This window comes from Sceloporus undulatus, chromosome 2 (genome assembly GCF_019175285.1).
Source record: "Sceloporus undulatus isolate JIND9_A2432 ecotype Alabama chromosome 2, SceUnd_v1.1, whole genome shotgun sequence".
NCBI lineage: Eukaryota > Metazoa > Chordata > Lepidosauria > Squamata > Phrynosomatidae > Sceloporus > Sceloporus undulatus.
Window position 1 is genome coordinate 9,599,476 of NC_056523.1, and position 22,426 is coordinate 9,621,901.

General features: G+C 43.5%; 4 protein-coding genes across 6 annotated transcripts in view; 2 read left to right on the forward strand and 2 right to left on the reverse strand.

The window, feature by feature from the left end:
* LOC121923591 overlaps positions 1 to 2,062 on the forward strand; it is a 29,185-nt gene extending 27,123 nt beyond the window's left edge. Inside the window, exon 11 of the mRNA XM_042454145.1 lies at positions 946 to 2,062. Within this exon, the coding sequence (XP_042310079.1) occupies positions 946 to 1,889 (944 nt within the window). The 3' untranslated portion in view covers positions 1,890 to 2,062. The remainder of the gene's footprint in view (positions 1 to 945) is intronic.
* Positions 2,063 to 5,072: 3,010 nt separating this feature from the next.
* On the reverse strand, positions 5,073 to 13,570 carry LOC121921844 (zinc finger protein 260-like). Of its 3 annotated transcripts, XM_042450462.1 has the most exons (5): positions 13,237 to 13,570; positions 11,134 to 13,023; positions 9,407 to 9,459; positions 6,832 to 6,904; positions 5,073 to 5,349 (listed from the first exon to the last, which is right to left on the reverse strand). In XM_042450462.1, exons 1-4 carry the CDS (start codon positions 13,412 to 13,414, stop codon positions 6,860 to 6,862), a joined length of 2,166 nt encoding a protein of 721 aa, XP_042306396.1. In that variant the 5' UTR covers positions 13,415 to 13,570; the 3' UTR covers positions 5,073 to 5,349; positions 6,832 to 6,859. The 3 variants fall into 3 exon arrangements, 2 of the variants coding, with proteins under 2 accessions (XP_042306396.1, XP_042306395.1); XR_006102056.1 differs by having other exon boundaries at positions 6,798 to 6,904; positions 11,134 to 13,561; XM_042450461.1 differs by having other exon boundaries at positions 11,134 to 13,559.
* Positions 13,571 to 17,490: 3,920 nt separating this feature from the next.
* LOC121923597 (CD82 antigen-like) lies at positions 17,491 to 18,261 on the forward strand. The gene has a single exon (XM_042454151.1). The coding sequence runs from the start codon at positions 17,491 to 17,493 to the stop codon at positions 18,259 to 18,261; it is 771 nt and encodes a 256-aa protein (XP_042310085.1).
* Positions 18,262 to 19,683: 1,422 nt separating this feature from the next.
* Positions 19,684 to 22,426, reverse strand: part of LOC121923605 (peroxynitrite isomerase THAP4-like) — a 22,600-nt gene continuing 19,857 nt past the window's right edge. Inside the window, exon 8 of the mRNA XM_042454161.1 lies at positions 19,684 to 19,715. Within this exon, the coding sequence (XP_042310095.1) occupies positions 19,684 to 19,715 (32 nt within the window). The remainder of the gene's footprint in view (positions 19,716 to 22,426) is intronic.

Here is a 22,426-nt window from a genome sequence, read left to right on the forward strand (position 1 = left end):
ATAATAATAATAATAATAATAATAATAATAATAATAATAATAATAATAATGGAACATCAAACATATATCATCAAAAACTGATGATAAAACACAACACTATAAAATGCTAACATATACTAATATACTAAAAATAAGCTCATCATGAAACATGATTGATAAATTCAGATATATTGCTACTGAATGTGGATGTTCTGCATTTATGGTTGATAGGTTAACTTTTTCTTTTGAATACTGGGCTGCAGCTCCCAGTATTCTTCACCGTTGTCTATGCTGACCATGTTTACAGCCCATCAGCACTTGATAGGCCACCTATTCCCCACCAGTTATAACTGTTACTATATCTTGTGGTAGCAAACTCCACAAAGAATTCATTGTCTAGAGCAGGAATGGGCAAAGTACACAAGAAAGGGCAAAATAATCCTCCAGACTGGGTCAAACAAAATGTTTACACACTAAGGAGCCCTGGTGGCACAGTGTTTAAATGCCTGTACTGCAACGTTGTAAATTCCATCCTAAAGGAGGGCTCCAACATCCATTCAGCCTTCCATCCTTTCATAGGCTGGCAAAATGAGAACCCAGCTTGTTGGGGACAACTGGCTAACACTTTGTAAACCATTTAGGGGTGCTAGTTCACTGATAAACAGTGCAAAATTTGTCTAATCTCTTACAGGGGGTTGAAACCCTTGGGAGTGTTAGAGGCATTTCTACTATATTTTGAGCTCACCCTGGGCCAATTTATACTCCAAAGGAGTTTGATTTTTTTTTTTTTTGGTGGTTGTGGCAAGGGCTGTAGTCATCCAAGCTCTCTTTGGGAGGCCTTAATGCAGCTTCTTTCCCTTCCACAGTTACTCTCCCTTGTACTAAATAATTGTTTTCTTTTGCTTGTTGTTACTGCTCCCTTTAATTTGGGATTTTGGCTCATCCTACAGTTTTCTGTTTTTCCAGACAATGACCAGCTGGAAGTAGAGGACAAGGAAAAGGAGGTAGCAGCAACAATTCCACTGGAAACACCTGCATGTGTAAATGGCAGCAGAATATCCTTGAAAGAAGTCATAGGAAAGTTTTTTCAGATTCCTGAAGAGAAAGAAGTAGCCGAAAGTGTCAAGAGGGCAAACTTTGTGATGGAGAAACCGTTCAAATGCTTTGACTGCGGGAAACACTTTGCCGCCAGCACTCATCTGATCAATCACAAACGGGTCCACACAGGGGAGAAGCCATATACATGTTTAAGCTGCGGAAAGAGCTTTACAGAGAAAGGCAACCTCCTCAAACACCACAGAATCCACACTGGTGAGAAACCATACAAATGCTCCGACTGCGGGAAAGCCTTTGGTATCAGCTCGCAGCTTATCAGTCACAAAAGAGTCCACACTGGTGAAAAGCCGTATGAGTGTTCGGATTGTGGGAAAGGTTTTTGCACGAGCTCTCAGCTTGTGTGTCACAACAGGGTTCACACAGGAGAGAAACCATACGAGTGCTCTGAGTGCGGGAAAACGTTCAGTCAGAGATCTTATCTTGTTGGACATGAAAGGACCCACACTGGAGAAAAACCGTTTAAGTGCTCCCAGTGTGGGAAGTGGTTCTCGCACCGCTCTGACTGTCTGAGGCATGAGAAAATCCACACGGGTGAGAAGCCTCACAAGTGCCCTGACTGTGGGAAAGGCTTCAGTCAGAAAGGATCCCTCATCACCCACCAGAGGATCCACACTGGGGAGAAGCCATTTGAATGCTCTGAGTGTGGGAAGAGCTTCAATGACCGAAGTTACTTCATTACACACCGGAGAACTCATACAGGCGAAAAGCCATACAAATGCACAGACTGTGGGAAAAGCTTCAGTCGAACCTCCCACTTGACTGCACACAGAAAAACACACACAGGAGAAAAATAGGCTGGAGCAAATATAGGTTGAATTTTACTTTTCTGGAATTCTGAAATATTCCAAAATTGTCCACATGGGTGGCTGAGATAGTGACACCTTTGCTTGCTGATGGTTCAGTGTAAACACTTTGTTTCATGAACAATGGAAATAAACTGCTGCACTTGCAGCCATTTTTTAGCCGATTTGGCTGGTTTTCAGACAAAAGAATAATTCCAAAAAGTGGTGCAAAATATTAAAATAATTTTTAATGGGTTAAAGGACCTTTTGGTGTTGCCATGGGAGATTCAGGAGCTGTAAATTGGGATTCAGGGGCCACAGGTGCGACTCATGGGCTACCCTTTGTCCACCCCTGATCTAGATGCCTCCTGATCCAGCCAAGTCTCATAAAGGACATCCTCCACAGAGTCCTAGAGAAGGGAGGACACTCAAAGGCCATATAGTCCAACCCTCTACTGAGTTATGATATGAATCAGGTACTACATCCTTGAGAGGTGACAATTCAGCCTTTGCTCTACACCTTCCAGGCAGATTACTGTACTTTTCCTTTTTGGTATATTCCCCACTGACTCCATGCTTGAGCTGCAGTGTCCTGGTGGTATTCGGAATATTTTATTTTTCATTGTTTTTCAGTGTTACATTTACTCCCTACTGCCTCATGCTCAGCTGTGTGTTGTACGTCACATATATCCTTTTGGGGGTTAGTTCTGGCCACTTCTAAAGCTTTTCATTGAAGGCTCTTCCGATGTGAATTGGGGATTGGCTGCTGAGTAGATCTCAACCCACACTTCAAACCAATTGCTGAACACATTGGCTGTTCCTGGATGAAGTCAGACCAATAAGTTGGTTGCTAAAAATATACAAGTCTTGAGTCGAGTCGATCAGTACATCATTTACTGCCAAATCAAGTTGAGTCATTGAAGTGAAGTCTGACTCAGTCAATTCAAGTCTACATCACTGGGTTCATCATAGGGTCACCATAAGTTGGAAACTATGGCCCCTTTCCAGACGGGCCCTTTAGCATGTCCTGGCGCCGTGCTAGGGTTATTTTATTTATTTATGGTATTTATACCCCGCCCTTCAGCCCTAAAGGCTATCAAAGCGGCTTACAATTACTGTATTATTTTTAATTAGATGGTTTCCCTGCCCTCAGGCTTACAATCTAAAAGACACGACACAAAAGGAGAAGGGAATGGTGGTGGGAAAGGGGAATGCGGTCCAGTGGTTATTCTCTCCCTCTGAGGCCTTGACCAAGGCAGATGGAGTGGAGAGAGGGCTCTTCTTCAGGCTAGCCCTTTTCCAGATGCCCCACAACCCTAGCACATCACCAGGACATCATCGGTGCGTGGCGCCATATACACGGCGTGCGTAGCAATGACATCACTGCTGCGCAGCGTCTAGATGGACTCGCGCAGCAGCGATGTGTTCGCTCCACTGCAGGCAGTTTGCGGCGGCACAAAAAGGAGCCGCTTTTCAGCGCTCCTTTGCTCTCCGCATTGCTCTCAGCAATTTGGTTGCTGCGGCGTGGCTACGCAGAAAAGAGAGGCGGCTCCCAGTCACCTCTTTCTGGCAATCTGTACCTCACCTATGATATCTATAAAATTATGAGTTTGTAGCCCCAGTGCGATTAAGCCAATGTCCACATAGGGTGAAGGAGAAGTTGTAGTTTTGTTGCAGCGAATAGGTATCAGTGGTCTCATGACCCAGAAGGCAGACACAAAGGAAAGAAACAGACATTCATGCTTGAAGGCAACCACTGCCGCCGCCGCCGCTATCAAAGACAGCTTGCTGCATATAAGGGCAGCCTGTCCTCCCCCTAACCAGTTCATGCCATTACCTAATATTGATACCAAATCTACTTCTTTTTATTTCTCAGCCATTGGCCTTCAGTCAGGAGCAGGATTGCCTGCAGGTCTGGAGGTGACAATAGTTTGTGCAGAACTAAATTTACAGCGCTTTATAAATAAAGGTTAATAATAATAATAATAATAATAATAATAAATAGGGCTATAAATGAATGGGGTTGTCAGTAGGTGGGGTGAGAGCACAAATGTTTGAGTCATGAGGCTTAACACAAGTCCACAGGTTCCAACCTTTGCTCCTCCAGATATATTGGACTTCAGATCCTATCATTCCTGACTGTTGGTCAAGTTGACTGGGGCCTCTGACATCTGAAGTCCAAAACAAATGAAGGACCAAAGGTTGGGAACCACTGTACTAACATAGCCCATAGTTACACAACTATCTTCTTTGATGTTGTGTAAAAAGCGGCCAGTATCTCCTTACACTACAGGTTTTGCCAAGCAATACAACAGCTGTTGGACGGTGCCTGGAGCTTAGCCTTTCTGACCCAAGAGGCCACAGATTAGTGGTGGAGGGGAGGTCCTGGGAAAGCTCCCATAAATCAATACTCAGCTGGTCTCTTTCAACTTTCTTCTCTGGTGTTTGGAGGTCTATGGCATGAACACTGGTGAAACCTTTTAGCTTCACAGATCCTACTTGAAGCTAAAAGGTTTCACAAGTGTTCATGCTATAGACCTCCAAACACCAGGGTATGTGTACACACACTCTCCCCCTCCATGGATCCTAAGCAGAATCACACTTGAGACCAACGTTAAAGCCCCCCTCCTTTGCAATCCTGAAAATATTAGTGGAGAGGGATTGGAAAGTTGAAACAGAGCCCCATCAGTACTCACTGTCTGCTGTGTTAGATTTCTGCAAACTTGATGCCCACCTTAGATTACTGTACAGTTGGCCCTTCGTAGCCACAGATTCTGCATCCACAGATCCAATGATGCACAGCTTGAAAAAAAATTTTTATATCCAAAAAGGAAACCTTGATTTTGCCATTTTATATAATGTACATCATTTTAGTACCCCATTGTATATTATGGGACTTGAGCATCCATGGATCTTGGTATCCACAGGAAATCAAACCCAAGTGTCCACTGTATAAGGATGATTTTGAAAAATTAAGGAAATTAGCGACAGTTATTCTAAAATAAACCCCTTTAATCTCTCTCTCTCTCTCTCACACACACAGGGATTTCATTTTTCTTTTCTCATAACAGAAATAATTAAAATTGGTTACAACTGGTTTATGCACATCCCAGATAGAGTAGGTAAGGCAAAACAAATGCCACAGCAGCCTGTGATCATGAAAAAATCATCTTAACAAAACAAAGAGATATAATGCTTATTTCCAATGAATTTTATTCTGGTCTATATTCTTAAAAAATGGAAGAGAAGACAATGAGTCATACATATATCTCAAAATCCAAGGAAAGTTTTCCAATGAATAATGGGAATTTTGAGAGAAAATAATTTAGGAGGAATTGCACTAATTTTGACAAGTAACTGGGTTGCAGAAATGGACAAATTTCAGACTTGACATTGCTGATGGAGATGCTGCTAGAGTGGCTTAAGCAAAAGCCTTTCGTCAGGTTCAACAAGTGGATGGGATTCCAGAATCCTGTGAAGAAGCCCAAGGTAAAATGACCATTAGTCTCCTCAAAAAGATCCATTTCAAAGTGGGTCTTGCTTACAAAAAGCAAGATCTGGAAATATTTGCAAAAATCCTTTCAGACAAACTGAAGCAAACTAATTTCTAGCACATTCTACAGCAGCATTTCATAGTTGTGTGAATTCCCAAAGTTAAAAACAAAAATCACAGCACTTGCAGCACTGGATTTGTATGTAAGCCAAGTAAACTGTAGCAAAGGGCGTCAAATTTTGAGGGATCGTGTCCAAACAAACACTAAAATATCTCCCCTCAAAACCCAACACTTTTTTTTTTAAAAACAAAAAACCTTCCAATCTGTTAGAGAGCAATATATTTCAGAGGACAGGTTGAGTCTCCCTTACCCAGAATTCCAAAATATTTCAAAAACCAAACCTTTTCTCATGAGAGGCTGAGATAGTGACACCTTTCCTTTCTGATGGTTCAAACAAACTTTGTTTCATGCAGAAACGTATTAAATATTGTATAAAATTACCTTCAGGTGATGTCTATAGGGTGTATATGAAACATAAATAAATTTTGTATACAGACTTGGGTCCCATCTCCAGGATATCTCATTATATATGTATATACAAATACAGGAATTCCAAAATCCAAAAAACAAACAGAAAACCAAACACTTCTGGTCCCAGGCATTTTGGATAAGGGAGGCTCACTCTGTATTACAATTTGTTATAATGACACACCATTTCAGGCATTACAATTTCTGCCAAAATAATTTTGAGGGTAATGCTACGAGATCTATATTGTTGGCATAGTTTTTTCCTGCCTTTGGCATGTCTTCATCTGGCCCTGTGGCCTTTACATGCAGAGGGCATTCTTGGTGGCGGGATCAGCGTGAAAATGGCTCTGCAATGAGGGTTAGGTGATTAATCTCTACAAGCTTTTGAAACAGACTGTTCTCCCAGTCAGGACAAGCCTGATGTGGATGTCAAGATGGCAGCTGCTCCCTCATTCCACATACAGAAGCTGACTGAGCTGGCAGTTGAATTTTACTTAACCTCTGGTGATGGGACAGTGCCCACCACCACACCAGAGAGAAGGGGCTTTGGAGGCCCAGAATAGTTTGGTAGGAATCCTATTAGGCACACTGTTCTGGCTGCCCCACTTTTCCCAAGGCTGCTGTGGTCGTGGGATAGGGGAGCCAAAATCTACCAGGCCTGAACAACCTATTATACCTAATGCTTCATTTGCCTTCCATCATGGAATCAACCTTCACAGCCTTCTCTCTCCTGTTGCCCCTGACTATGCAAGTGTGTGCAAACAGGACTGTAGCCATTGTGTGGCATATGTAACTCTTTCCAACAACAAAAAAAGAATGGCTGGGGAGTTCAGGAGAACGTCTGGGAGGTTACTGCTTCTGCCCTTTCATGCCTGGGGCCTTGGCCTAAGGCTCTTGCCTGCAGCACCATGGTTAAGTCTTGTTCCTCTCACCCCGGTTTAGCTTGCAGGGGATTTCGCTCTACACGGCAGTGGTCAAAATGATTGCATTACAATCCAAGCTCATCTGGAACAATAAAAAGAGGATTAGAACGAGAAAACATTAAAAGCCACATTTCACTTTTCTGTTAAAAGGCGGTATAGTTATTACTGGACACAGTGGGGCATTTCCTCTGGACTACCATCCAGTGGTACATTCTGTCCTACTCCAGGTCACTAAATTAAATCCCATTATTCAGTAGCCTCTGTAGGAAGAACTAATGCAAAGTAGCTCAATGTAGCATAGGTCCACATAGAAATAGTTACAACAATTATATGTCAAGACGATGTAAGATTGAGGCCAGTGGGTATTGTGCTGCTGTGCCAAACAACTCAGATGGCTATTGAGTAATGGGGCTTAATTTAGTGACCTGGGGCAAGAAGTACAAAGTGGACCCTGAGCACAGCCACCACCATTTGTCTGTCTATCTGTCAGTGTGGAAATGAGGAACAGGACAAATGGTCCAGATAATTTTTTCCTGAATCGTTCAGGTAAACTAGCCAGTTTCAAGCTTTTAAAAGTGAATTGCACTTGGAAAGGACTGGAAATGAGTGCAGATGTTAAACCACCAGTGTCATATGGCTATCCTTGAAAGATAAAACCCCTCTCCTCAGTTATTCCTCAGCACCTCTTATGAAATGTCAAGCTGCTGTGAATTTGGACCTGGCATACTGACTAAAATATTAGTCTTAAGTCAGATGGCTAACTTCAGTAGTTCCCAGGGCTACTTTCCTTCCCTGGAACCCTGGGATGGATTTCATATAGACTGCCAAAAATAGGGAAAGAAAAGCAAAATTTAACAAGCAAGAAAGCATCATTAAATACAATGGGACTTTCTTCTGAGCTGCTTTATAGCCCATTTTGGGAGAAAGGAGGAATATAAATCCAATAAATAAATTAATCAACATAGGATTACTGACATAGGATCTCTCTTCCTTGCTCCCGCCTGTCTCCTTGCCTGAAATTCCCTGGCTGGAGCTTCTAACGCAACTTACCCCCAGCCTGGCACCCTCTAAATGTCTTGGGAATGCAACTCCACTCATCCCTGGCAAGCATGCTTCCAGGGCCAGCCATATTACACCGGTGCTTAAAGATCTGCATTGGCTGCCTATTCGCTTCCGGGCACAATATAAGGTGTTGGTGTTGACCTATAAAGCCCTAAATGGCTTGGGCCCAGGATACCTGAAGGAACGCCTCTCCCCGTACATTCCGTCCCGCACCCTCAGAACATCTGGGCAGCAACTACTTAGGGTGCCAGGGGCTAGGTTGACCTCCACTGCGAGGAAGACATTTTCCATCGCTGCCCCGGCCCTTTGGAACACGCTGCCCACAGAGCTCCGCTCGGCCACCTCCCTGGCCCAATTTAGAAAGGACTTAAAAACCTTTCTATTTCAGCTTGCATTCCCCGACTAAAGTCCAGTGGGCCTCCCTTCCTCTTCTGTGGCAAAGAGGACTGGCTAACGGGGTTTTTTATTCTGTTGTTGTGTAATTGTTTTAACCTGAATGTATATGTTGTGTTTTATTGATATTTGCTGTGAACCGCCCTGATCTATGGAAGGGCGGTATAAAAATAAAAATTTTATTATTTTTTAATATGCTCTTGACAAGTTGAAGTCCAACCCATCTGGAATGTGCCAGGATATTCTATAGATGGGCAAAATTTGGTCCACAGATGGTGTGTTACCCCTGAACCTGCTTTTGCAACCTACAAGCCTCCACAATTTTTCTCCTCCCTCTCTCCCTATTTTTTAATTATGAAGAATGTGTTTTTTCCATTCCTTGAGTTGCTTTCTATCAAAGCACAGTGCTGGCCTCACCGACCCATCTCCTGGAGGTTGCAAAAATTCCCAAATCTGTAAGTGATTTTTGCATATGATTTCTAAAAAAGCATTTCTGGGTTTGGTGCAGTTTGTCCTGGACCTTGGAATTAAAAAGACCCAGGGCAGCTCTCAGACCATTTGAAGTTTTCTTCTTCTGTTACAGAAAAAGAGGCAACATAAGATTATTAAGGCGCCTTACAGATGTGCCTAAAAGTACGTGCTCAGCACGTACTAGGGTTATAAAGGGGTGTCCCTTCCAGACGCCCCCAACAAAATGGTGGTGCCCGTTCTACACGGGGGCCGCCATGACGTCATCACCGAGCCGCCTCCAAACGAGGCGGTGCGGTTGTGACGTCGTTGTGCTGCGTGAGGGCGCCTAGAGCGCCCTTTCTGCGGTGCGAGGAGCTCCAAAACAGAGCTCCTTCTGAGGTTTGCGTCCCTGGCGCAGCCTTTAGACGGCTGCGCCAGGGACGCAAGGGAGATCTCCTCCTCCCTGCCGCCATTGGCCTTTTGCCGCTTCCCTGCGGCCTGGAAAGCGGCGGATTGGGGCCTTGGAGGCTGCCGTTGTGGCAGCTGAGGCCCCGATACAGATGGGAAAGGGCCAGTTACAGGCCGCCCCAAACAGGCGGTCTGTAACGCACCTAAGAGACCTTTTCTATTGGTAAGGCCAAAAAAATTAAAATAAAAAATCACAGGAGTTCTCCCTTACCACAGCTGTGCTGATTTCCTCCACAGTGAGTTCTGAAGAGACAGCAACAAAACCTAGAAGATAGGAAACAGTCCTGGGGTGAATTTTAGCTTTAAAACAAACACACCCACACCCAGATGCACCATAGATTCTTCTGGGGATACAATAGGAAGTTTCTGACACCATTCACTGCTGTGGAGAAACTGGTTGAGAGACGCCACTCTTCCATGCATGTATGTCTACAACCTGGCAATCTTCCAATGAAATGAGTGGGCTGTAGACTCAAAGGAGCAAACAGAAAAGGTTTCTTCTGCAGAGCATTATGTCAATGTGTGGAGGTTACTGCAAAAAAGATGAAGTGATGGTAACAAAGACAGTTCTAGAAGGGCATAAGGCAAATCCATGGAGAGGAGGTCTGCCTCTTACTCCTAGTCATGATCAGAGATGGGAAGGCCTGGACATAAGAAAGAAAAGTTTGCTCCCTTCCCCGCAAACATTTTCCCAGAACAATGGGGAAATATTATTTCTTGACTCAAAATAATTTTTAAAACTATGTAAGAAAAAAACTTTTATGTAAAACTATGCACAGAACCAGATCATTATAATGGTCCTGATTTACTTATTATGGAAATGAGTGGGCTATGTCTGCTTGACATTATGGCTGGACTTCTAAATTGCTGGAAATCTTACAGCATCTCTGACCACAATAGCTATGGGAGAATCTGCACAGACCAAGAGAGAGCAACCTCAGTTGCTGCTGTGGCAGTGGAGAGATCAAAGGGAAGGTGTGATGCCTCCATATTCTGCTCCTGGTTTTTTGGAGACATCTGGCTGGACATTGAGAAAAAATAATTTGGACGAGACTGACCTTTAGTTGGGTTCAGCTGGAGCTCTAAGCTGCTTTTCTTAAAGTATGGATCAATGGCTACATATGGACTTTAGAGTTAAAGTCCTTTCAAAGCCCTGCTACTCTCTGCAGGACAAATCCTGCAAGCTAGTGGACACTCCAGTTGACTCCCTTCTCTGTTGTCAGTGACAGCAGCCACCACCAGCATCACTGGAAGACTGAGGTGCACCATTTCATTTTCCCACAATGCCTTAGAATCCCAGTACCCCAAATCGTAGATTTTTGTGGGTTTTTTGGGTTATGTGGCCATGTTCTAGAAGAGTTTATTCCTGACATTTTGTCAGCATAATGCCAGCCACAGATGCTCGCGAAACATCAAGAATAAACTCTTCTAGAATATGGCCATATAGCCCAAAAGACCCACAAAAAAACCATGGATGCTGACCACGAAATCCTTCGACTTCACAGTACAGTACATCAGATCCATTATGGATAATTAAAATGGAAGCCAGGCTCCAGCCACTCAGTGCTGCTCCAAGCCTCAGGCTGACTTTGGGAGGAATTACAGGATGAGCACCAAGAGTGGGCTCTGTCCAGAGCTCAGAAATCTTTTTTCCTTTTCCAGAATCCCCCAGTCAATATGGCCCCCACCATGGGAGCTGTTGTCCTCAAAAGTTATGTTCTCAGCCTCTGGCCCTGACAGGGTTCTAGGGCCCTGCTAAGGAAGTCAAAGAACTGGTGACAACCTTGCTGCTATCAGAGAACTTTATAACTGTGGATGCTGGGAACTGAACCTTCTGTATGCACAGCAGGTGCCCCCTGCTGAACTAGGTCCATTCTCCAAAGACCTCTCCTCTTTTTTCCCCTTTCTGAACCAAGTTTTCCACATCACTTTACTCACCTGTGTGAGCACTTTCATGTTCTGTCAGTTGAGAACGCCGGCTGAAGCTTTCTGTGCATTCGGAGCATTGATAGGGTTTCTTCCCTGTGTGAGCAGCACTATGTGTGATCAAGGATTTCTTCCAGCTGAAGCTCTTCCCACACTCAGAACATTTATACGGCTTCTCTCCTGTGTGAGTCCTCATGTGCACTATCAGGGCAACTTTCTGATTAAAGCTCTTGCCACAGTCAAAGCAGGCATATGGCTTCTCTCCCGTGTGGATGATCTCATGCCGAGCAAGGTGGTCTTTTTTATGGAAGCTCTTCCCACATTCGGCACAGGCATATGGCTTCTCCCCAGTGTGAATCCTCATGTGGTTGATCAGACCGACTTTCCAGTTGAACCCTTTCCCACACTCAGAGCACTGGTAGGGTTTTTCTCCCGTGTGGGTCCTCTTGTGGGTCATGAGACGGTCTTTCTTATAGAAACTTTTCCCACACTCAGAGCAGTCATAGGGCTTCTCTCCTGTGTGGGTCCTCATGTGTGCTACAAAATTGGCTTTCACGCTGTAGCTCTTCCCACACTCAGAGCACTCATGTGGCTTTTCTCCTGTGTGGGTTCGTTTGTGTGCAAAGAGTGATGACTTTGCATGGAAGCTTCTCCCACACTCGGGACAGTCATAGGGTTTTTCACCTGTGTGGGTCCTCTTGTGCTGAATAAGGATCCATTTTCCACTGAAGGTTTTCCCGCATTCGGAACACATGTAAGGTTTCTCCCCTGTGTGAGTTCTCATGTGGACATTCAAGGCTGATGACCAACTGAAGCTTTTGCCACAGATGGTGCATTCGTGAAGATTCTGCTCCCCTGTATGTTTTCTCATGTGCATGATGAGGGAACGTTTCCAATGGAAGCTTTGCCCACAGTCAGAGCATGTGTGCAATCGCTCTCCTGTGTGGGTTTTCTCATGCCGCAAAAGATAAGAGGAACATGAGAATCCCTTCCCACAGTGCGAGCACTGATAAGGCCTCTCTCCAGTATGGATTCTCTTATGTACATCAAGATATGATTTCAGGATAAAGCGTTTACCACAGTCAGGACACTCATATGGCTTCTCTCCCGTGTGAGTTCTCCGATGTGTAATAAGGCCTGAAATCTGCTTGAAGCTTTTCTCACATTCAGAACATTCATAAGGCTTCTCTCCCGTATGGGTCCTCTTATGAGTGACAAGAGTTGCACCATGATTGAAGCTTTTCCCACACACTGAGCACATGTAAGGCTTCTCCCCTGTGTGGATTCTCTGGTGTGTGATAAGGTAATCTTTGCGGCCAAAGCTTTTCCCACAGTCAGGACAGTCATAGGATTTCATGACTGGTCCTACTGCATGAGTCTTCTTGTGCCTCCTAAAAGATGCCTTGTAACTGAAACACTTCCCACACTCAGAACATTGGAATGGTTTCTCTGATGTATGGCTTTGCTTGTGTATTTTGAGGGTTCCTTTCTCACGGAAGCTCTTCCCACAATCCGAGCACTGGTAGGGTTTCTCTTCAGAATGAGTCCTCATGTGCACATTAAGAGCAGATTTCACAGTGAAGTTCTTCCCACAATCGGAACATTCATATGGTTTTTCCCCTGTGTGAATTCTTCTATGTACAACAAGGTGCGGCTTCCGGTTGAAGCATTTCCCACAGTCCAGGCATCTGTACAGCTTCTCTCCTGTGTGCATTCTTTCATGCAAAATGAGGGATCCTCGGCGAAAGAAGCTCTTCCCGCACTCAGAACATGTGTAGGGCCTCTCCCCCGTGTGGATTCTCTTGTGATGAATAACATATGCTTTTTCACGGAAACTTTTCCCACAATCCAAGCACTGGTACGGTTTCTCCTCTTCATGGCTTGCCTCATCACTGGGAAGATCTGGATGGGGAGAAAAACACTGGCTACGCTCAGAGCAAGCATACAGCTTCTCTCTGGCATGACCCCTTTCATGAATAACCAACTGTGACCTCTTATGGAAACCTTGTCCACAATGTACACATTTGCATGCATTCTTCTTCACTGATTTCGCCTGAACAGTTTCCTGGGGACCTTCTGCACCTTGAAGGATTCTGGGCATCTCTTCCATCTTATCAGCACAAATAGAATTTCCTTCTACTTTTCTAAACACTGCTCCCTCTTCTGGCTCAGGTGTTTCCAGTTGAGTGTTGTCTTCTCTCTCTTGCACTGGGTCACTGCCTTTTGGAACAACGACAAGAATAGTAAGTGGCAAAAAATGCTGAAGGGCGGAACATCCCTTTATCCTTTGCATTTAATTTCCCACCACAGTTAGCATTTCATGACCTTTGAACATACACAGTCTTTAGTGGACTGTCTTTAGGATTCTGCCTTAACTTCTAGGTTTTTATACTTCTGCAAAGCTTGTGATTCGTTTAGGTTACCAAAAAGCTCCCCAATTCTGTGTGGGTACTACTATTTTGTCTATATAGGGGACAACACACAAAGGAAGACAATACTGTAATTACAACTGTAACTTCTCTTAAACTGACATTAACAGTCATTCCTTCTTTAGTTTCACATCATATCTTGGCCACTGGGGCTATCCTGGGGGTTTCCGGGAGATTCAGACTGTGCAAAATGCTAAGCTTCTAGTGTATATTTAAAATGCCTGACAACTGTAACACTGAGACACAATTTCCAAAATACATGAATTGAGACCAGACCTGTATGATGTTACTCTCTGATGTTTTGCCCGGCTTATAATAGCACACCAACAATGCTAATTTGTGAAGAAGGCTGTGGCCACACATGATTTTATTTGGGGATGGAAACTATGCACAGCTCCAGGTATTGCTGAAGTGCAGCTTTCAGATTCTCCACCTTTGGCTGTACTAGCTAGAACTATCAGGAGCTGCAGTCTAACAGCATCTACCCAATTCCCATTTCTATCTTAGTGGCAACAAAATACCAAGTACAGTACTGAGTTGAAAATGCTGGTGCTTCACTTGGAACTAACTTGTGCAAGGGGGCAGGATTTTTTCTGCTTCACTTCAGGCAGCAAAATATCTTGATCTGCCCAGCAAAGGAGGGATGCCTTTCCTACAACCCACACTGGGATAAAAAAAAGCAAAACAGAAGACCACCCTCATATACATCATCTTAAAAAGACATTTCCCCATCGCATGCAAATTTAAAAATTAGTGAATAAATTAATAATTATACAAGCATGCATCTGTCTATTTGCTGTTCTTGTTGTGTGCCTTCAAGTCTTTTCCAATTTATGGTGAGCCTAAGGCAAACCTATCATGGGGTTTTCTTGGAAAATTTCTTCAGAAGGGGTTTGCCACTGCCATCCTCTGAGGCTGAGAGAATGTAACTTACCCAAGGTCACCCAGTAAGTTTACATGGCCGAGCTGGGATTCGAAACTTGGTCCCTAGAGTCCCAGTCCAACACTCAAACCACTACACCACAGATTAGGGCATCTATGCCTATATTGTCTATTTAATATACTGACACATTACTCTAAAAGTTAGAGTAAACAAAGAGATTTTGTAGCACCTTTGATACTAACTCAAAAGTGCCACGAGATCCCTTTGCACACGGATTTTCCAGAGTAAATAGCTATATCTTTGAATTCTTAAAATTAAAGTACAGAAGAGGCAGGAAGAAGGGGAGGTAAAAAGTAGCAAAAAAAACAGAACAATTGCCAGATTTTTAAAAATTGCTGTTTTAAAACCTAGGAGATAAATGGTCCAGTCGAGCTTTCAAAACAACTTTCCCAACCCACCGACTTCCTGATGGGTTAAACTACAACTCCCAGTGCTAAAAAAGAAATTCATTCTGGCTCCCATATGCTTTTGGGTGTGCAGGAGAGGCAGCCCTTCCTCAGAGGCATACTGCCGAGAAACATTTACCAGGATAAGGGATACTGTACCACAGGGGTAGGCAACCTGCGGCCCGCGGGCCGGATGCGGCCTGGCAAGGCCTTGGGACTGGCCCCAGCCCGGTCCTGCTGCCGATTGCTGCCAGAGCCTTTGGCCTATCAGGAGGATGCAGGCAAGGGGGGCAATTGTCTATAGAAGCCTCCGAAACATGCATTTATATTAACATTTTTTAAAAATCAGCAAATTTTTTTGCGTGTCCTCCATTTCTTTTAAAAAAGTTCCTCCATTTGAAAAATTTGTCCTACATTTGTCCCAGTTTATTTATTTAATTAATTGTTTTTTAAAAATATTTAATTATTTATTTTTTGGCTTCGGCCCCCCAGTTGTCTGAGGGACAGCAACCCAGCCCCCGGCTCAAAAAGGTTGCCTACCCCTGCTGTACCAGTTCCGCTGCATTTGAAAAACAACACACATTCCCAGCATCTGGTTTCATTGACCTTTTTTTTTTTTTGCATGTCTGTGGTGACCTTCAGTTTATGTGTCCAGCTGACAGCAGCTCCCACCATCCCTACAAATATGGCTGCCAGAGTGAAAACTGGAGACTGCTCCTGTACATTTAATGATTATGTATATAGCTGGAAATTTGAGCACGTGTTGACTCTCATGAAACCAGGTCACAAGCAACACCTGCTGAAATTCCCTCTTGTGTACCAGTAAAGGTACAGGAGTCATTTCCAGTTCCATTATGGCAACACTACCCTGAAATCAGAACTGAGGAAACAAGCTGGATCATGTCACTTCAGACAATGAGCATATCACTTATGGATACTCCATAATAAACTTCCCCAAAGAGCCTTCTCCAAACTAGTTCTCTTGGATAGCTCCCATTAGTCACAGAGATAAGGATAAGGCCAATGGTGAGGGATCCGTGCACTGAAGTCCAAAATATCTAAAAGACCTCAAGTTGAGGAAGGTGCTCCTATATATTAAAAACAGTACGGGGAGCAACAAATCACAGATGCAGGACATGGGTAGAGTGACCGGAACAGGCTACAATGGAAAAGCTATTGGTCTACAAGTGGAGTTGACAATTTCTATGTTTGGGAGCTGACCTATAATGAAATAATATATATTATATTATATAAAATATATAATATCCAAATAAACATGGCCCATCACAATCTCTATGGAACACAATAGAGCATTGAAGGGGTAAAAGTCAGAAAGTGACCATAAGCCTTGTGTGAAGAGGAGACATGTTGGGGGGGGGGGGGCAGTTCATTATAGAAAATATTGTAAGTTCCTGCTGATTTCAAGTTAAGTTAAACATGTACAAAAGAGTCTGAACCATGTTCCAAAACATCTTCATATACGCTATTGAAAACAGCCACAACACTGGAATGAAATACAAAGAACAAGCGTGAAAATTATGCTTGCTCCTTAGGTTTGCTTGTACAGCATTCTTCTCCATTTTAAGGAAGGAAAGCGTTTGTTTTAGGCTCATCAGGGCCATTTTTCTAAGAACCAAAAGCGACCAGACTGTTTTGAAAAAGCCCCCATGAACCTAAAACAGGCCTCCCTTCTCTCCCCAGATGTAGGCTAACTGTATTTCCTTGAGACAAAAATGCGACATTGGGATGGCAAAAACGGGATGAGGGTATGTAATATTCCATATTCATGGAAAAGTAAGACAATAACAAGGGTTTTATTACATGAACATATTGAGCTAACAATTATTCTTCAATGACAGAACTCATACAAAAGTTTAGGCAGATGTAGAGGGGAACTGTATTTCACCACGATGATACCATGAACATTTCTCTGATGAAGTAACTTTATTCTTTTAGCACCTTATCATAAAACGTCTCACATTCCATGACACAATTTTGTTTTAGTAGTTCCAAATGCTTCACTTGTTCCAGACTCTAAATTATTTACAAGATTTTCAATTGGTGAAGTTGATGGCTGCCTCAGTAGATGAAACATTATCCTTTTCAATGGAACTAAAGTATAGTTTCTTTGTGGGTTTTTCAGGCTATGTGGCCATGTTCTAGAAGAGTTTATTCCTGATGTTTCGCCAGCCTCTGTGGCTGACATCTTCAGAGAACTAAAGTATGTTTGGAACGCAGACCCTTGACTTCTTGCATATGACAACCACGATTTTAAAAACAGGGATCTTCAAACCATTTTCACAATGTAACAGGGCATTTTTCTTGAGAACGGAACAAAGCTGACATTTATATTATAATAACGGGACAGTCTGGAAATATGAACAAAATGATACTGTTCAGTTTAAAATGGTACATATAATTGGCCTACCCAAAAGGGGCAAAATAGGTTGGACCAGGTGCTATGCAGCCTGCAGGGCACACTTTGCCAATCTTGGCATGGAACACATGGAAGAAACTTCCACGTTCCGTTGGGTGAGTGGGCGGTTGAATCTTCTACCTTCCAAGCTCTGAAAAGAAACAGAAGGTGGTGTGGGGAAAAAAAGAGAAAAGAATGGGTTTATGCTGTGTGAGAATCACACCATACGTATTTTTCTTCTTCAATCATATTTTCTTTATCCTGGGAGCTCTGATTGTAGGCTGTGGGGTATGGATCTTGACTGAGAAAGCCCCCTTCACCTTGTTCCTGCAGGCCTCCTCACCCTTGATCAAGGTGGGCATCTACGTCCTTATTGGAGTCGGGGGTATTTTATTGCTGAAGGGGTTCCTGGGCTGTGCAGCCACTTTATTTGAGATCCAGTGTTTTTTGGGCCTGTATATCATCTGCCTGGTGCTCATCTTCGCAGCCCAGATGGCAGCTGGGCTCTTTGTGTACTTTCAGGATACAACTCTCAGAACCAAAGTATCGGATACTTTCACACAGCTTCTTCAGACTTACAACTCAACAGATAAAGTGAATAAAAGCCTGGAGACCGTGCTGGACTATGTCCAGGTCCATTTCTCTTGCTGTGGCTGGACTGGACCAGAAAATTGGGTGGTCAACATGGCCCTTCAGGAGAGAAACTTGACCTACTACCCCTGTTCCTGTGACAACAGCACCATGACACAAGTGGGCTTTTGCCCCTTGGAGAAGGCAGCAGCCTCTCAAAACATCACGGTGAATGACTGGCCAGTTAGACAGCAGGGATGTGAGAGAGCTGTCCATACATGGATGGAGGAGAATTTTGACATTATTATTGGTGTCTCCATAGGGTTGGTGCTCGCAGAGATGTTGGGCATAGTCCTTGCTTTTTGCCTCTGCAAGAAGAAAAGATGGAGACTCTGAAGATGGTGAACCTGCCTCCCTACGCACACTTCCCAAAACACGACATGTCTGGTTTCAGGGCTACTCCAGAGCAATCAGTATCACTGATTCCTTAGACTTGGGACTGTGTTTAGCACTGGCCATCGTTCCTGGAGTATCCAACATTACTGTGCACGTATGGGACTGCTATACATTTTTGGAAGGATAAAAGGTTTGGCACTTCCCCCCACTTTCTAATTCTCGTTAAGAAGGAATCCACTTCATTTTCCTCTGCTTGCGTGGCACTATTTGCCTTTGCCACCGGGACTGTTTTAGACAGTCTTTCCCACATTTTGATCCACTTTGGACCTTCTGTGACAAGACTGGGGATACTCTGGTTCTCAACTATCATTGATCTGTGCACACAATAAACCTTGCATTCTCTTTTATTTGGCAGAATTGTGGGGGCTTTGATCACCAAGTACTCTCTCTTTTTAAGCACACATGGCAAAGAAAAGAGCACCCTTTTTCTAATTCATCTGATAGGCCTCTGCCTTTCTTTGCTTCATGGTCTGGCTCTACCGCTAGGCAAAGTGAGGCAAATCTCCCTCAAGAAGTAGATTTGGGATAGTGCAGAAAGGCAGTAATTCCTTGGTTATCTCACCCATTACTGTTCGCAGATGGGAAGAGGTGTTTGTAGGAAAGGAAAATGAATGTAGCTCGACTCCAACTCCCACCAGCCACCACAGCCAATGGTCAAAGATGATGAGGAATCCAACATCATCTGGTAGGCCATGGACTCCTCACACGTGTTGTGGCACTTTTCTGTCTCAGGAGCCAGACTAACTTGGCTGACTTTGGGTACTATACATCATGACTTCATGTGTTTGTGTGGTCAGCTGCCGCTTTGCTTCAGACAGTAAAATGACTAATTTCTCAGATTTACTAAACTCTCTCTTGAATCTACTGTTACCCATCTTACTATGTTCCTTGTCTTTTTAAAAAAGATTCCATTTCACTTATTCTATCTTTGGGAACCACCAAAGAAAGGCCCTGATTTCATCTTCTAATTTAACCAGTAATAATTTTGTATGTGGGGGGAGAGCTTGGGAGTATCAACTGAATGTCTTTTAACAGAGAATGTGATATACAGCAGCAGTGAATCTGTACAGGCTAATGGGAATATGCTGTTTGATTGTCAACTTTTATAACAAGAGAGGACAAGGAAAATGCTGTTGGTCACTCCGTGTATTCATTTCTTTGGTGAGTGGTGGCTTTGAAAGGTGGCATGTGACAACCAGCTATGTATGGGGTTACCATATATTTCCTATTTTCCAAGTCACTGATTCTTTTCCAGAGCTAACATTCCCTTCCTCCAATTTCTTGGACATATCCTCTTTCAGAGCTAAAATTTCTGTCTGAGTGATTTTAAAAACATTTGGGTTTTCTTTTACAAGATCTGGGTTAGAGGAAGCGGATGATCAGGTAGTAGAGCTCTGAGGAACAGAGATTGAAGCCACCACTGTGGTTGCTGGGACTGAGAGAGATGCCCATTGGGGAGGAAAACAGTGGAGAAGAGAAAGACGCCCCTTGCTGTTGCTGGGATGGTGTTCAGCTGGTAGGAAGGGTTGTCTTGTCTGTTGGACTGACTCACTTGAGCAGTGGTGACTTTTCACAGGTGCTAGGAGCTTATAGGGTATTTAACATAGTAGTTGTCGTTGTTGTTGTTAACTGCCCTTGAGTTGACCTGAACTCATGGTAACGTTGTGAATGAGACATCTCTAAGCCCTGCTGTCCTCAACGTCTCTGCTCAGGTCCTGCAGATTCAGGCCTGTGATCTCCCTGATTGAGTCCATCCTTCTTGTCCGTGGTCTTCCTCTCTTTTTTCTACCCTGAACCTTTCCCAGCATTATTGTCTTTTCTAGTGAGCTGTGCCTCCTCATGATACAAAAGGCTTCAATTTGATCATCTTGGCTTCTAAGGGTATTTCAGGCTTGGTTTGTTCCAGGATGAAACTGTTTGACTTTTTGGCTGTCCACGGTATCTTCAGCACTTTTCCCCAGCACCGCATCTCAAATGAATTGATTTTATCAACTTTCTTCACGATCCAGCTCTCACATCCATACATGATGAAGAGGAATACAATGGCTTGGATAATTCTAAGTGCTCAGTTGTATACCTTTGCACTTTAGAATCTTTTCTAGCTCTTTCATGGCTGCCCTTCCCATTCCTAGTCTTCTCCTTATCTACAGCCTCCATTCTGTTCAATGTTTGATCCAAAGACTACAGCCTCCATTCTGTTCAACGTTTGACCCAAAGTATGGGAAATCTTTTAACAATTTTGATTTCTGCATTGTCAAAGCTGAATTTATGAGGTCCTCCATGGTCATTATTTTTGTTTCCCTTATGTTCAGCAGCAAACCTGCTTTTGTACTTCCTTCCTTAACCTTTGCTAGTAATATTATGTCATCCACATATCTTAGATTGTTGATGTTCCTTCTTCCTATCTTTACTCCTCCTTCTTTTAAGTCTAAACCTATTCTTTGTATGTTTTCTGTGTACAAACTGAATAAGTAGGGTGAATTGTCACAGTGATCAAAAATCTGAAGTAGTCAGTAAATGTGTCCTCTTTTATTGCTTTCCAAAATATGGTAACATTGGCTATGTAAAACACTGTCTGCTGCCACAGATGAATGGTAAGCTATCATTTAGAGCACTGCTGCTTTCCATAAGGAAAACCTACTCAGTGAGTGGCTGAGTCCTCAAACTGTGCCCTTTAAGGGCAGCATTTAGTAGTAGTGTCACAAGGTGGGCACCCAAAAGGGTGACATGATTTAGGCCAGGAGTGCGCCATAGAATCATACAGTGGAAAGAGACCACAAGGGCCATCCAGTCCAATTCCCTGCCATGCAGGAAGACTCTATCAAAGCATCCCGACAGATGGCCATCCAGCCTTGGTTTAAAAAACTCCACAGGAGGAGACTCCACCACCCTCGAAGGGAGTGTGTTTCACTGTCGAACAGTTCTTACTATCAGGAAGTTCTTCCTAATGCTGAGTTAGAATCTCTTTTCCTGTAGTTTGAATCCATTGCTCTATGCCCTCTGAAGGAGCAGAAAACAAGCTTGTTCTATTCTCATTATAACATCCCATCAAATATTTAAACAGGGCTATCATATATTAACCTTCTCTTTTCCAGGCTAAACATCCCCAGGTCCCCAAAGAGCTCCTCATAGGGCATGGATTTCAGAGCTTTCCTTCAGAGATCTCTGGGTTCTCTGCATCAGTTTACTGCTCTTAAACCATGTAGCACTTACAAGGAGGACTATTAATTTATTTAAGCATTTTTGTATTTCCTCCCAGCCCACAAGAGCTCCTAAGGCAATGAACAAATAAAAACCAATTAAAACAATACAAAGATAAAAACATTTTTAAAACAGATTAAAATACACTTTAATAACTCCTAAAAGCAAGTCTAAATACAATCCTAGAATCCAGTTTTGCAATAGTTAAAACAGCAATTTCAAACACTGAACGCCAAGTGGAACACCACTGCTTTAGCTACCTGCCAGAAGCTTAAAAGCAATGGGTCCAACCTAGCTTCCTTGGGTAGGGAATTCCACACTCAAGGCGCTTACTCAGAGAAAGCCTTGTTACGAGCACCCACCAACCTGATTTCACGGGGTGTTGGGACACACAACAGGGCCTCCTCTGAAGATCTCAAATTTCTGGCAGGCTACATAGGAGAAAGCTGTCTTTCAGATATCTTACCTCCAACTTGTTTAGGGCTTTGAAGATCACCACCAGCACCGTGAATTTTGCTCAGAAGCAAACTGGAGATCAGTGCAGTTCTTGCAGGACTCGTATTATGTGGTCTCTAAAATGCAATCCTGACACTAGTTTGGCTGCTGTATTTTACACTAGTTGCAGGTTTTGAACAACTGTCAAGGGCAGCCCGACACACAGGCCACTACAGTAGTCTAACTGAGACGTAAGTAAAGCATGAACCACTGTGGCCAAGAAAATGTGTAGCTGGCACACCAGCTAAAGCAGGTAAAAGGCATTCCTGACCACCACAGTAACTTGGCTTTCCTGGAGCAGTGCTGCATCCAAAAGCATCATCCATACTACGAATCTGATTTTTCAGAGGGAGAGTAACCCCGTCTAGATTAGGCCATGGTCCCAATCCCAGATTGGTTTTCTAATGAG